This window comes from Gossypium hirsutum, chromosome D02 (genome assembly GCF_007990345.1).
Source record: "Gossypium hirsutum isolate 1008001.06 chromosome D02, Gossypium_hirsutum_v2.1, whole genome shotgun sequence".
In the NCBI taxonomy this organism is placed as follows: Eukaryota; Viridiplantae; Streptophyta; class Magnoliopsida; order Malvales; family Malvaceae; genus Gossypium; species Gossypium hirsutum.
The window spans coordinates 19,085,904-19,098,577 of NC_053438.1; the positions used below are offsets into that span (position 1 = coordinate 19,085,904).

Here is a 12,674-nt window from a genome sequence, read left to right on the forward strand (position 1 = left end):
CTCCCTTTTAGAAACCTTAGTATTTTTAGAGAACAAAATTCTAGACTTATCCATGCTAACTTTTTTACTCGATTCCCTTTTGAACTAATCAAGAACCTTTTCAATGGCCTCAATGACCTATCATCTATTTTTGCAAATAATATAATATCATCTGCAAAAAAATGTGTTAAGGTAGGGCCTCTCGTCAAAGTTTTAATACCTTTCTAGTAACCTTCTCTACCTTCTCGTTGATTTGTAAGTTCAAAAATTCTATGCAGAGAATGAAAATTTAAGGTGATAAGAGGTCTCCTTGACGAATGCTCTTTCAAGGTTTAAAGCTAGGAAATTTGCTATTGTTAACAAGGACAAACATGGAGGTAGTAAAAATACAATTGACGATGAGCTTTATCCAATTTGAGGGAAAGTTGAAGAAATGGATAAATTTTTAAATAAAATCTCATTCCATTTTGTCATAGGCTTTTTCCACATCAAGTATAATGACTATCGATCTAGTTTGCCCTTTAAATAAACTTATAGAGCGGATAACCTCCTGGACAATGATCGCATTATTAGAGGTTTGATGATCCCATATAAAATTCCCTTGAATGGGATATATGAGTTTATCAATGAGGGCCTAAAGTCTATGCACTATGATTTTTGTGATGATTATATAGGACATATTGCATAGGCTTTTGGGGTGAAATTGGTGCACATATAAGGGTTTAGTCTTAGGTATAAAAGTGATAAGGGTTTTATTTAGGTTCTCAAGTACAATGAAAGTTTCAAAGACCGTACTCACCATCCCACACACTTTTGGCTTCATCGTATCCCAACACTTCTAGAAGAAAAGAGGATGGAGCTCGTCAGGACCAGGAGCTTTAAAAGGGTTAAAAGGAGAAAATAATTTTAGTAATTTCTTCTATCCTAAGGGGTTCATCCAACCTTTTTTTTCCCTTTCTTCTAAGGCACCCAATTTAACAAAAAAGGATCAAGGTTACAGAGGATTTGAACTCCTTCAATTTGATAGAGTTCATTGAAGAAAGAGTTAAAAATGTTGCAAATGCCTAACCCTTTCGTTGTCCAAACACCTTGGTTATTTTTATACGCTCAATTTTATTAAAGCTTCTACATTTTAGAGTGGTAAAGTGAAAGAAGACGGTGTTTCTTTCACCTTCAATAATCCGATTTACACGAGACTTCATGACCAAGAGATCCTCCACCTATTTAAGGACCTCATGATAGTTGGTAATATGAGTTATTTGTAACTTAATAAAGAATTAATTAGGGTTCCGTTGATCAATCCAATTTCTGACCCCTCTACAATTCCATATTATCATGGCCATCTGATTTGGTATAAAATTGTTAGGTCGAAACATTGGGTACTTTTTCTTGTTTCAGCTCTTCCATTTAAGTTGACATGAGTTCCACCTTATGGAGTAATGAATCCATGTCCTGAACCATCAAGGAGCTGACAACCATCTAGAACTGATGTATTGTTGGGTTGAATAACAGTTTCTGTAGTAGAATTTTAATGTTCACAAGATGAATTTCCAAGCATTCACCATTTTAAAATGAGACTAGAGCTTCTAGAATCCATTGAGGGTATTCCTCCAGATTCCAATAAACTTGTCTTTGGCTCAGATAACTTGATGAGATGAATATGAGATAGGTTGTTACAGGCTGAGGAAACAACAGAGTTAGAGGAGAGGTCCATTAGGTTACTCAACTTCTGCTTAGTCTTAAGTTTGAAGTCTCTATTTTTGGGTGGTAGATATATCTCTTTTGTCTTTGTTGATCCCATACCTGCATTGGGGTCCTTAATAAACCTTTACCTGAAGGAGATTGATTTCTTCTTGGTCGCACACTCCTCTTTCAGTCCCAATTAGTTCTAAAAAATTTGAACCCTCTCTTAGTTCATCCCCAAATAACTCTTCATTGGACTAGGTAGGTTGTAGTTTGCTGGTGCATAATCATATCTCTCAAGGATAGTCAATTAAGGGAGGATCTTTGGGTGGGAAATTTTTAGAGGGTTCAATGGGATTTGGGGACTAAATTTTCACTTTTGAACATTGACCAAGTTCCTTGTTGTTACCAACAGTGTGCCCTTTATCCAAAAGGGATCTCTCAGCTTTTTTACCTTTTTCATGTTTTCTAGCCAAAGCTTTAGATTGTAAACCACCTGTTACGAATTTCTAATCTTTCTTTTGGGGAAAATTCCCTTATTAATATCTTTCTCTGGTTTCATTTCCTCAGTGTGTTTGTCACCTTTAGTTCCTTTTGTTTGGGCTTGGGTTTTCTCCTTTGGACTAGCATCAAGGGCCAAAAATCATCAAGTTCATTCCCACCTTTTCCCTTTTCCTCACTACAAAGACCCTACTTATCGCTGCTAGATTAAGTAGTAGTTTTCTTGTGTTCATCCGCTGCCTTATTACCCTTTGTTGTCATGGGGAAACCCTCACCCTAATGACCTATCACTCCATAGTGGAAGTAAAGGAGGTCGAAACCCTCATAGATAATTTCCTACATTTTACCATCAACAACCACATACTTAGCCAAAGGTTTCCTTAAATCAAATTGAAGACATAATCTACAAATTTGCCCCAGTCATTAATAATAATAACATTATCGATCCAGAAACAGCCTGCTAGTTTTGTCTCGATTTTTCACAATATATTAGTGTCATAATCCTTTATATGAAGCTCTAGTAATTGAATCCATGCAACCGCCAGATCAAAGGATGGTTTAGAAGTTCTAAAGTTTGGCACCAATTTTCGTATAATTAGGAAGCTACCTCTAATAAACCACGAGCCTCCATCAATAATATGGTAATTGTCTTCTTTGTTCTCAAGCTTTACCAACAAACAATCATGGCTTAAGTCAATTAGTTTCATATCTCCCTTAGGTTTCCACAACTAGTCGAGCTTGAAAGCGAGGTATTTATAACCTTTCATTTTACCAAAGACCTCGATAACGAGAGAATGTCTCCATCTCCCATGAATAGCTTCTTTCTCTTTTTTGGAGAGGGAAATCTTTATTTCCGTTCTTTTTCATTTTCTTCTTCAAGGCTTTCATCTAACGATACAATTTTATTTTCCCTCATTTTTTTATTTTTTTATGGTCACTATCATATCTAGGACCCAAAAATGGATCCTTATAAGATATAAGTTTTCCATTACTTTCCACTAACTAAAACTTATCCGATGATTCATTTCCTTTGACTTTCTTAGTACATCGATAAAGTTCTTCCTCCTCTACACTATGAGTTTCCATACTGTAACACTTAGGTATCTTTATGGACCCAAAATTAGGGAAATTTAGGGTTAAACTTAAAGGACTAGTAAATTGTTGGACTCCGTTAGGAAATTTGAAAGTTTTACTAGCTGAACTGTGAAATGTTGGATTCTAGATCTAGTTTAGTTAGAGAGGAATTGGTTGGTTCCATAGTAGGAGACAACATGATTAAGAATAAATGGTTAAAATGGTTGGTGAGCACCGTGCCTAAGGGATATATATTGGTGTTTGTGGAGATGGAATTTTCTAAATTCTATTTACAAATCTTATTCTTTCCATAACATCATCTTTTTCAAATGTATTAAAGAAGAAGAGGATGTGGCTAAAGGGAGCTCTTCATGTCACAACAAATGGAAGAATCAAAGTCTGATAGTAGAGAAATTTAGAAACTGGTAAGCTTCCTTACCTCTTTGTACTTGTGGAATGAAGAAAGAGTGAAGTAGTAACTCTTAACAGCTCCTACATAATTCTTGATTCTGGATTTTAAAAGGGTTGGACACCTTTAGTTTAAGTAATAAATGGTCCTCATGCATAGCTACCAGGACAAAGAAGGCTCTGGCATTTGGGTAAGATATGCTAATAAGGATAAAGGAATTCAGGTGAGTTTCTGTACCTTACTTTTGGATGATAGATAATGTTGTGTGACTTGCATGTAGACGCTATTGTGCAAATTTCAAATTATGGGAAATTTATGAAGGAGCTCTTGTCCAAGAAAAAGAAGCTCAGTGATATGGAAACTACTGCACTCACAAAGGGCTGTAGTACTATTTTGACAAATCAATTACCCCCCAAAATGAAAGATCCTAGGAGCTTTACTATCCTATGTCCCATAGGCAACAATTATTTGGGCAAGGCCTTATGCGACTTAGGAGCTAGCATCAATGTAATGCCACTATCTACTTTCAAAAAGTTGAGAATTGGTCACATGAAACCTACTACAGTGACATTGCAACTAGTTGATCGATCTTTGGCTCAACCTGAAGGAAATATTAAAGATATATTAGTTCGTGTGGATAAATTCATTTTTTCGGTTGATTTTATCTTAGTTCGTGTGGATAAACTCTTATTGATGTTTACAAAGGTGAACTGACCATGCGACTTAACGATGAGCACGTTACCTTCAGTGTAAATCTATTCAATGCAATGACAAAGAAGAATGTCATATTGTCAATGTGCTAGATGATTTAATTGCAGAAGAATTCAATGACCAAAGCACAATACTTTCTGAGGAGTTTGCAGTGACATCTGATGATGAATTTGTAGATAATTGTGACAGCATGGTTGAAGCTAATAATATTAAACTCAAGCATAGATGGCAAATAGAATCCTTAGACTTAGCCAACAGAATAGCTCCAATTTTCAAATCATCTATTGATGAAGCTCCTACTCTAGAATTGAAACTGTTACCTACTAATCTTAAATACGTCTTTCTTAGTAATAAGAATACCCTCCCCGTTATTGTCTCCACAACATTGGATGTAACTCAAGAAGACAAATTGGTCCATATTTTTAAGCAACATAACCGAGCTATTGCTTAGAGTGTTGTTGATATTCGAGGCATCAGTCTATCTTTTTGCATGCACAATATCAAGTTGGAGGATAAATGCAAACAATAGATTGAGCAACAAAGAAGATTAAACGAGAAGATGAAGGAACTTGTTAAGAAAGAAATTACAAAAATGGCTTGATGTTGGAATTATTTACCCTATTTTTTATAGCAATTGGGTATGTCTAGTGTAATATGTTCCTAAAAAAAGTGGCATCACTGTGGTTAGCAATGATAAAGACGAATTAATTCTAACACCTATTCCTACAGGATGGCGAGTCTGTATGGATTATCGCAAACTTAATGCTGCCACTAGGAAGGACCACTTCCCACTTCCTTTCATTGACCAAATTTTGGATAGCCTTGCTGGAAAAGCCTATTACTGCTTCTTAGATGGCTATTTTGGATACAATCATATTGCCATTACACGGAGGATCAAGAAAAAAACTACTTTCACTTGTCCCTTTGGTACTTTCACTTTTCGCTGAATGCCTTTCGATCATTGCAATGCACCAGCCAGATTTCAAAGGTGCATGATGGCCATATTCTCAGATATGGTTGAAGACTCCTTAAAGGTGTTTATGGATGATTTATCAGTCTATGGGAATAATTTTGATCATTGTACTGACAATTTGGATAAAGTATTACAGCAATGTGAAGACACACATCTTGTTTTAAATTGGAAAAATGTCATTTCATGGTAAGTGAAGGCATTGTGTTAGGCCATTGTATCTCTAGTCAAGGTATTGAAGTAGATTAAGATAAAATGGAAATCATTGATAAATTACCTCCACCGAAAAATGTGAAAGGTATTCATAGTTTTCTTGGGCATACGGGGTTTTACCAAAGATTTATTAGAGATTTCTCAAAAATTGCAAAGCCTTTATGCTCATTGTTGGAATAAAATGGAAAATTCTTCTTGGACGATGCATGTCTAGAGGCATTCATTCAATTGAAGATGCAGCTAGTAAATGCACCCATTGTCGTATCACCCGATTGGTCTCAACCTTTTGAAGTTATGTGCGATGTAAGCGACTTTGCTGTGGGTGCTATTTTAGGACAACATAAGGGGAAAATATTTCACGTCATCTATTATGCTAGCAAAACTCTTACAGAGGCTCAAATAAACTATACCACTACAGAGAAAGAATTATTGGTTGTAATCTTTGCTTTTGACAAGTTTCGTTCTTATCTTGTTGATGCAAATGTTACCGTATTTACTGATCACTTAGTGTTAAGATATTTTTTTGCGAAGAAGGATGCACAACCAAGATTAATATGCTGGATATTACTATTGCCAGAATTTGACATCGAGATAAAAGACCATAAGGGTTCAGAGAATCAAGTTACAAATCATCTATCTTGATTGAAAGTTGGCAGGGAAGATGGAAACATGCTTCAAATTATTGACGCATTCCCAGATGAGAAGTTATTTGTTGTAGATGCAGCCCCTTGGTATGCGGATTTAGTTAATTATCTAGTGTGTAAAAAACTCCCATTGGGTGTCACTAGCCATAAAAAAAAGATTTATCCGTGATGTAGTGAAGTATCAATGGAACGAACCATATTTATTCAAGGTATGCAATGACAACATTTTTCGGTGTTGTGTTCCGGAAGAGGAGATGCTTTCATTCCTGAAGCACTGTCATGATGCTCCTTATAGAGGTCATTTTGGTGGCATGCAAACTGCAGCTAAGGTTCTCCAATTAGGATTCTACTGGCCTTCATTATTCAAATATGCCGACAATTTTGTGATTCAATGCGACAGGTGTCAGGGCATAGGTTCTATATCTCGACACAATGAAATGTTGCAGCAACCAATTATAGAGGTTGAATTGTTTGATGTTTGGGGTATGGATTTTATGGGACCATTTCCAAGTTCAATTGGAAATCTTTATATATTAGTAACTGTTGACTACATCTTGAAGTGGGTTGAAGCTATTGCAGTCCCAAAGGATGATGCAAAGATAGTGCTTAATTTTTTTCACAAACATATACTCACTCGCTTTGGCACACCAATGGCATTGATTAGTGATCAGGGTACACACTATCATTGCAACTAAGTGGCAGGCGCACTGAAAAGATATGGATTCAAGTATAGAATGCTACTACTTATCATCCGCAAACTAATGCACAAGTCAAAGTGTCAAATCAACAAATTAAAACCATACTTGAGAAGGTTGTAAACCTTTCAAGGAAAGATTGGCCTTCCAAACTGGATGACCCTTTATGGGCATTGCGAACAACATAAAAAACTCCATTAGGGATGTCGCTGTATCAAATGGTTTTTGGGAAAGCATGTAACTTACCAGTTGAAATGGAACACAAAGCAATGTGGGCAATTAAGCAAGTGAACATGCACTATGAAGCTACTAGAAAGAAAAGGTTGTTGGATATCACTAAACTAGATGAGATTAGGTGAAATGTCTATCAAAACGCTGTAATTTACAAGGAAAAGACCAAACGATGGCATGATAGAATCATTTTACAGTGACAACTTATAACGGGGTAGCAAGTTTTATTATTCAATTCTAGAATAAAACTGCACCCGAGTAAATTACGCTCACGTTGGTCTGGACCTTTCGAAGTTGTTGAAGTATTTCCTCATGGTGCTGTCACAATCAAAGATTTAAATGATGGACACCAATTCAAAGTGAATGGTTAATGATTGAAACATTATCTTGGAAATATTGATCAAAAGAAGGTAGAGACCATTAAATTGGTCGAACAATTTTAATTTGAATTTTTTTTCTCTGTAATTTATTACTAGGTTATTTTATTTTATTTTTTCTTCTATTCAAGATTGTTTTATTATTTTTATTTTTATTTTTCAGAATAATTAGGTACCATTGTCGACTCACTTGGACTTTATTGTCAATGTAGTTTGTACTATTGTATTGTCGCTTTTGACTTAGCTAGAATGAGGATAGCTCAGGAAATTCAGATCCCAAAGTTTGACCAAAAGTCACCTAGCCGTTCGATCTGTCTGAGAGGGCACAATTCTCATTGGACATAATTATTCCCGCCAGCTTTATGCCCTTTTAAAAAATCATGTCCTTTCATCTTTCATCTTCTTCTTACACTCACAATAAACCCCTCTTCACAGTGCTGACTATGAAACACCCAAGCAACCATTTCTATTCACTTTCTCTTCCCCAAGTTCGTACCTTTACACTTTTAAATTATCTTTACTCCACAAAACAAGCAAAATATGGAAAGAATGAGAGGATCAGTCAAGAAAGCCACTAAGCCTATTAAAGAACACTCATCCTCTGCAACTGCAGTTCATAAGTAGAAATCCTCCAGGCCAAAGGAGAAAAATGATTCGGTGATCTTTTTAATGAAAGCGACCAAAGATCGACTTCAAAACAACATCTTAAGGCAAAACTTCCACCCAGAATAGGGCATTCTCCTTTCGTAACAACAAGACTTGGGAAAAAATGTTTCTAGAACCATTTCTAAGTTGAAGTGGGAAACTTTCTACACATATCCTGGAAGCTATTCTCCTTCATTGGTACGTGAGTTTTACGCTAACCTTCATGACCATGAGTTGGAGTTTATTTTTGTTCGAAAAGGTTTAATCCCATGGGATGCTACAAAAATCAATGATATGTACAACACTAAGGTGGATGTCAACGAATACTCCAAGTTTATTAAGAATATCACAGACGAAAAAAGGAACCTGTTGGTGAAGAATTTATGTTTTGAATGAGCATTGTGGATAGGTTTACATCAAAAGAATTATACGATGCACTGCCACTTCTTGACACTGCAAAGCAAAATCTAGTTTCATTTTGTCAACTACAGGTTACTATCATCCACTCACAGCACCACAATCAACCTCGATAGAATGTGCCTCATACATTCTATTGCCAAGGGCAGAAAAATTGATGTCCGCGTAGTTCTCCACTAGGAAATTGCTGACTGCACCACAAGGCAAAATGGAACTTTGGTTTTCCCATTGTTGGTGATGCTACTGTGCCATTAGAAAAGGATTGTGCCCAATGATAATGAAGAGATCTTGGAGATAAGGGCTCGATCAATAAAGCATCCATTGAAAGAATGACTCATGACAAAGATACACCAACAATGAAAAAGGCAGAGACCAACAAGACAAGGAAGGGCAAAACCAAAGTAGAAAGCAATGGAACACACTTGACTGTAGGGAAATCATTGCTGCGCAAAATGAAGGATATCGAGAAGTTGGCCAATTCCATCAGCAATAAGCAGATCAGGCTTGTCCCTACAATAGAGGATATGGGCAGATCACAGGATTTGTTATACGCTTATACCAGGGCCTATAAAAACTCTATTTTTGCCACATTATGTCAGTTAAGCCCAACCCCACTCCCATAATTTCCAGTGTTCCCACCGATTATCTGAGAGCATAAACCCTCCTCTAAGGAAGATGACCTAGAGGACCAAGACAGATCGGTGGGATCCCCTCCCGTTGTGCACATCTCTAATATTGAGAAAGAAGAAGACTCAAGGTACGTTGAGGAGTGCATGCGACAGATTGATAACCTGGTCGAGGGTGACTTCATTACTGGTCAAGAAGCATCTACTGTTAAGGAGGAAGTTACTATGGAAGAGGAAAATGTCCGTGTTGAAATTGTGAATGAGAAGGCCAAGGAAGAAAATACTTAGACAGAAGCTGCTCAGAAAGAATTTTTTGAGGATATTGTCAATGCATCTAAGTTTGTGGGTGCAACTACAAATAATCTAGAGCGAGATGGAGCTAAACAGGCGGAAGCAGTAGAGGTAACAAGTGAGGACTACCCCAAGTCATTAGCTATAGTGGTCTATATCGGACCACTCAAAGTGGCCCCTTCTACACAAGAAGCAGCCAATGATGCCGGGGCAGAGCCAGAACCTTATGAGCAATCTGAGGACCTTGCAAAGCCCAAAGAAAAGAAAAGAAAGCACTCCAAAGATAAAAAGCAGAAGAAGAAGGAGAAAAAGAGGAGGAAGAAGAAACATCATGTAGCCACATTAATGGCCAACAAAAAATGAGTTAGTGTATTTCAAGTTTTAGCTGTAGTATTCATGCATTGCATGTAGCTGTAATTTTCATTTTGTTAGTTAACCTTGTCGTTGCATTGTTAATGTCATTGCATTTTAATCTTAATGCATTGGGAACAATGCGAACTTTAAGTTTGGGGGAATGCATAAGAGGATTGGAAATACACCCAGATTTCAATCTTTTTTAATGAAGCATGCAAGGTTTATTTGTGGTTAATGCAAATGTTTTTTGAAAATTTTTGTTACATTCGATGCTTAATTGTTGAATCATGTGAATTATCAATGAATGAGTTAGATAAATTTGACTGAATGTTGTATCTTCAATTCTTTGATGAATGATTTAGGTTGCATTAGTAATGGATAACTAGTAGCAGTCCTTAAATTTTGAATGAATTTGCCTTTTTCAACTACTCATATGCATATATAGTTATGAATAAGTGATACTCTAAAGTGGGTGTATTATGAATTGTTAAAAAGGGAACACTCCAATGCAGGCGTTAGAAAAATGAATCTAGCCAAAGGTTGTCGTGGCATGAGTGTGTGTCATCACAATCACGTACTTTCTGGGGGTTTGTTGCACTCCATTGTTATTTCTCAAGAATAACGGTACAGTAATTCAATGATATCCCTTATTCACAAAAAAAATATAATAAATGTTGTATTGGTAGATAGAATTTAAAATGTGAAGCATGATACTTGTTTTGATGAAGATGAAATCTTAGTCATTCATACCTATGTATTGTCAATGCAATATTCTTTCATCTGAATGTGAATCATTCATTGGGATTTTAGGTGATTTAAGCTGCTAGAATGATCATTTACCTTAGTGAATTCTTGTGTAGCCTTACCAGTTTCTGGTCTACTTGAGGACAAGTAAAAACTCAAGTTTGGGGGTGTGATAATACTAGAAAAGACATGTTTTCTTCCTACTTATTGGTTAATTTGTTACTCTTTAGTTATCTTTATCACATATTTTAGTATTTTCAGTTTAGTAATTTACATTTTATGACTCAGTGGATCTTAGCTTATCTTCCCTTAATTTGGTCATATTTTGGCACTGATGTCGCTATATGAGTAATTTCATATTACATCCAGAATTGTCGCCACATCAGACAATTGTCCAAATAGGAAAAAAATGCGTGAGCTGTCCAGTTTGGTACAACTAACTTGTACGTACAGAGGCAGCATGATTCTGAAGAAACAACACCTAGGCTATTTGGGAAAAATATAAATATTCACATAAAAAGAAAAAAAAAAGGAGATCTTTTTGGATTATCATATTCTTCAACCTATCCTTTGAAGCTTTCAGATATGGCGACTTAAGCTCTAATGGTTGAACCAACGTAAAAGGGATCTAGACCAATTTCTAATGTGGAGCCTTGAGTGCGACACAAGAGGGAGTAGAGATATTCAAGTTGAGTGGTCTAGGAATAATATTCTCCACTTATTTCTTTTATTTTTTTCTTTTCTAAACGCTAGTGATTACTTTCTATTTCATGTTAGTATGAAAGTACACATGATTTCTGGATTAAATGTTATTTTATTCAATCTTGCTTTTATTGTTTAATCTTTGGGTTTGAATGTTTTTAGCACGGAGGTGTTATTGCAGTCACTGACAGTGAAAGGTGCAGTGACAGTTTAAGCTAACAAGCATGACAACGAAAGTTGCTTAAGGATTAGAGGAATTTAATCCACTTGTTCTTAATAGTGTCTCATTTCCAGCATTGGGAGGTTGGATTAATGTGCATGTTTAAGTTTTTGATTAAATATAAAAGTTAAGTTCGGTAAGATATTCATTGCAATTTAATGCACTGACAATCACCTATCCTTTTATACCTTATTAACACCTAGTATTCAGTTGAATATTCACGTTGGGGATCCCATTTTATCATTATCATATTTTATCTTGTTGTTTTTAAGTTATTGCTTCAACACCTACTCTCACAATTTATCTCATTTTATCTATTTATTACATTGAAATTGATAGACAAAAGACACCCATCCTCGTGGGATCGATATCCGACAAACTCATATCTATCTACTATACTTGCATTGGCAGTGTATGCTTTCACATTAGTGCTATGACGTTAAACAGTCGTGTATGCTTGCACATTAGTGTTGTGACGTTAAACAACCAATCAAGAACCTAGAACAGAAATGTTAGGATCAGCCATACGAGGAACAAAATCTCTAATTAAGAGTCTCACTAGCAACCCTTATTGGTGGAATAGACCAACGGTGCACACATCGCCTACAATAAGTGTAAAAAAAGTTTGGAGGTTCATCTTTCCTCCTAACCAAAACATCGGCTAAGTCATCAAAAGCATTGTAGTTCCACATCGTACTAGAAGGGTGTGTGACTTGAAAAATAGCCTCAATAGAAATATTCAAAGGCTTATAACCATTTGGGCTATGGTTCTTTAGGCAAAAACGGAAGATGTTTCTGATAGTAATAAGACTCTCCAACACGAGAGAGCGGCCCAACTTTAAGCGATTGAACAGATCCTCTATGGTCTCATTATCTAATTGTTGCTTATAGGTACACATAAAATCAAGAGGAATAGACGATTAGGTTGGTAACCCAAACCCACTACTCAGGTTACACCTCACTCGAAAAAAATTTGTTTTTCTTTATGTGAAGGTCGGAAGCCCATTTTTTTATGATGGGCTCACGCCCCTAGCGAGTACTAAAATGGGCCAACCCAATAGGAGACCCTTAAGAGGTCACTTTTAATTGATAAATTTGCTACAAAACACCAATGATGAGCGGCTCTCCCTTCAGGCCATAGTCAATGAAGTATGCCACCAAGGTCAACCAAGATATGTCGACGAGTTG

The 12,674-nt window shown here is 36.2% G+C and overlaps 1 protein-coding gene across 1 annotated transcript; it reads left to right on the top strand.

Annotated features, from left to right (window-relative positions):
- Positions 1-3,788: 3,788 nt before the first annotated feature.
- LOC107908104 (uncharacterized) lies at positions 3,789-4,808 on the top strand. Its single transcript, XM_016835370.1, has 3 exons — positions 3,789-3,869; positions 3,968-4,300; positions 4,395-4,808. Exons 1-3 carry the CDS (start codon positions 3,789-3,791, stop codon positions 4,806-4,808), a joined length of 828 nt encoding a protein of 275 aa, XP_016690859.1.
- Positions 4,809-12,674: the final 7,866 nt, after the last annotated feature.

Coding starts and splice junctions, on each gene's coding strand:
- LOC107908104 (XM_016835370.1), top strand. CDS start 3,789: ATGGTCCTCATGCATAGCTACCAGGACAAAGAAGGCTCTGGCATTTGG. Junction 3,870..3,967: donor ATAAGGATAAAGGAATTCAG/GTGAGTTTCTGT, acceptor AAATTTATGAAG/GAGCTCTTGTCCAAGAAAAA. Junction 4,301..4,394: donor TGGATAAATTCATTTTTTCG/GTTGATTTTATC, acceptor CGTTACCTTCAG/TGTAAATCTATTCAATGCAA.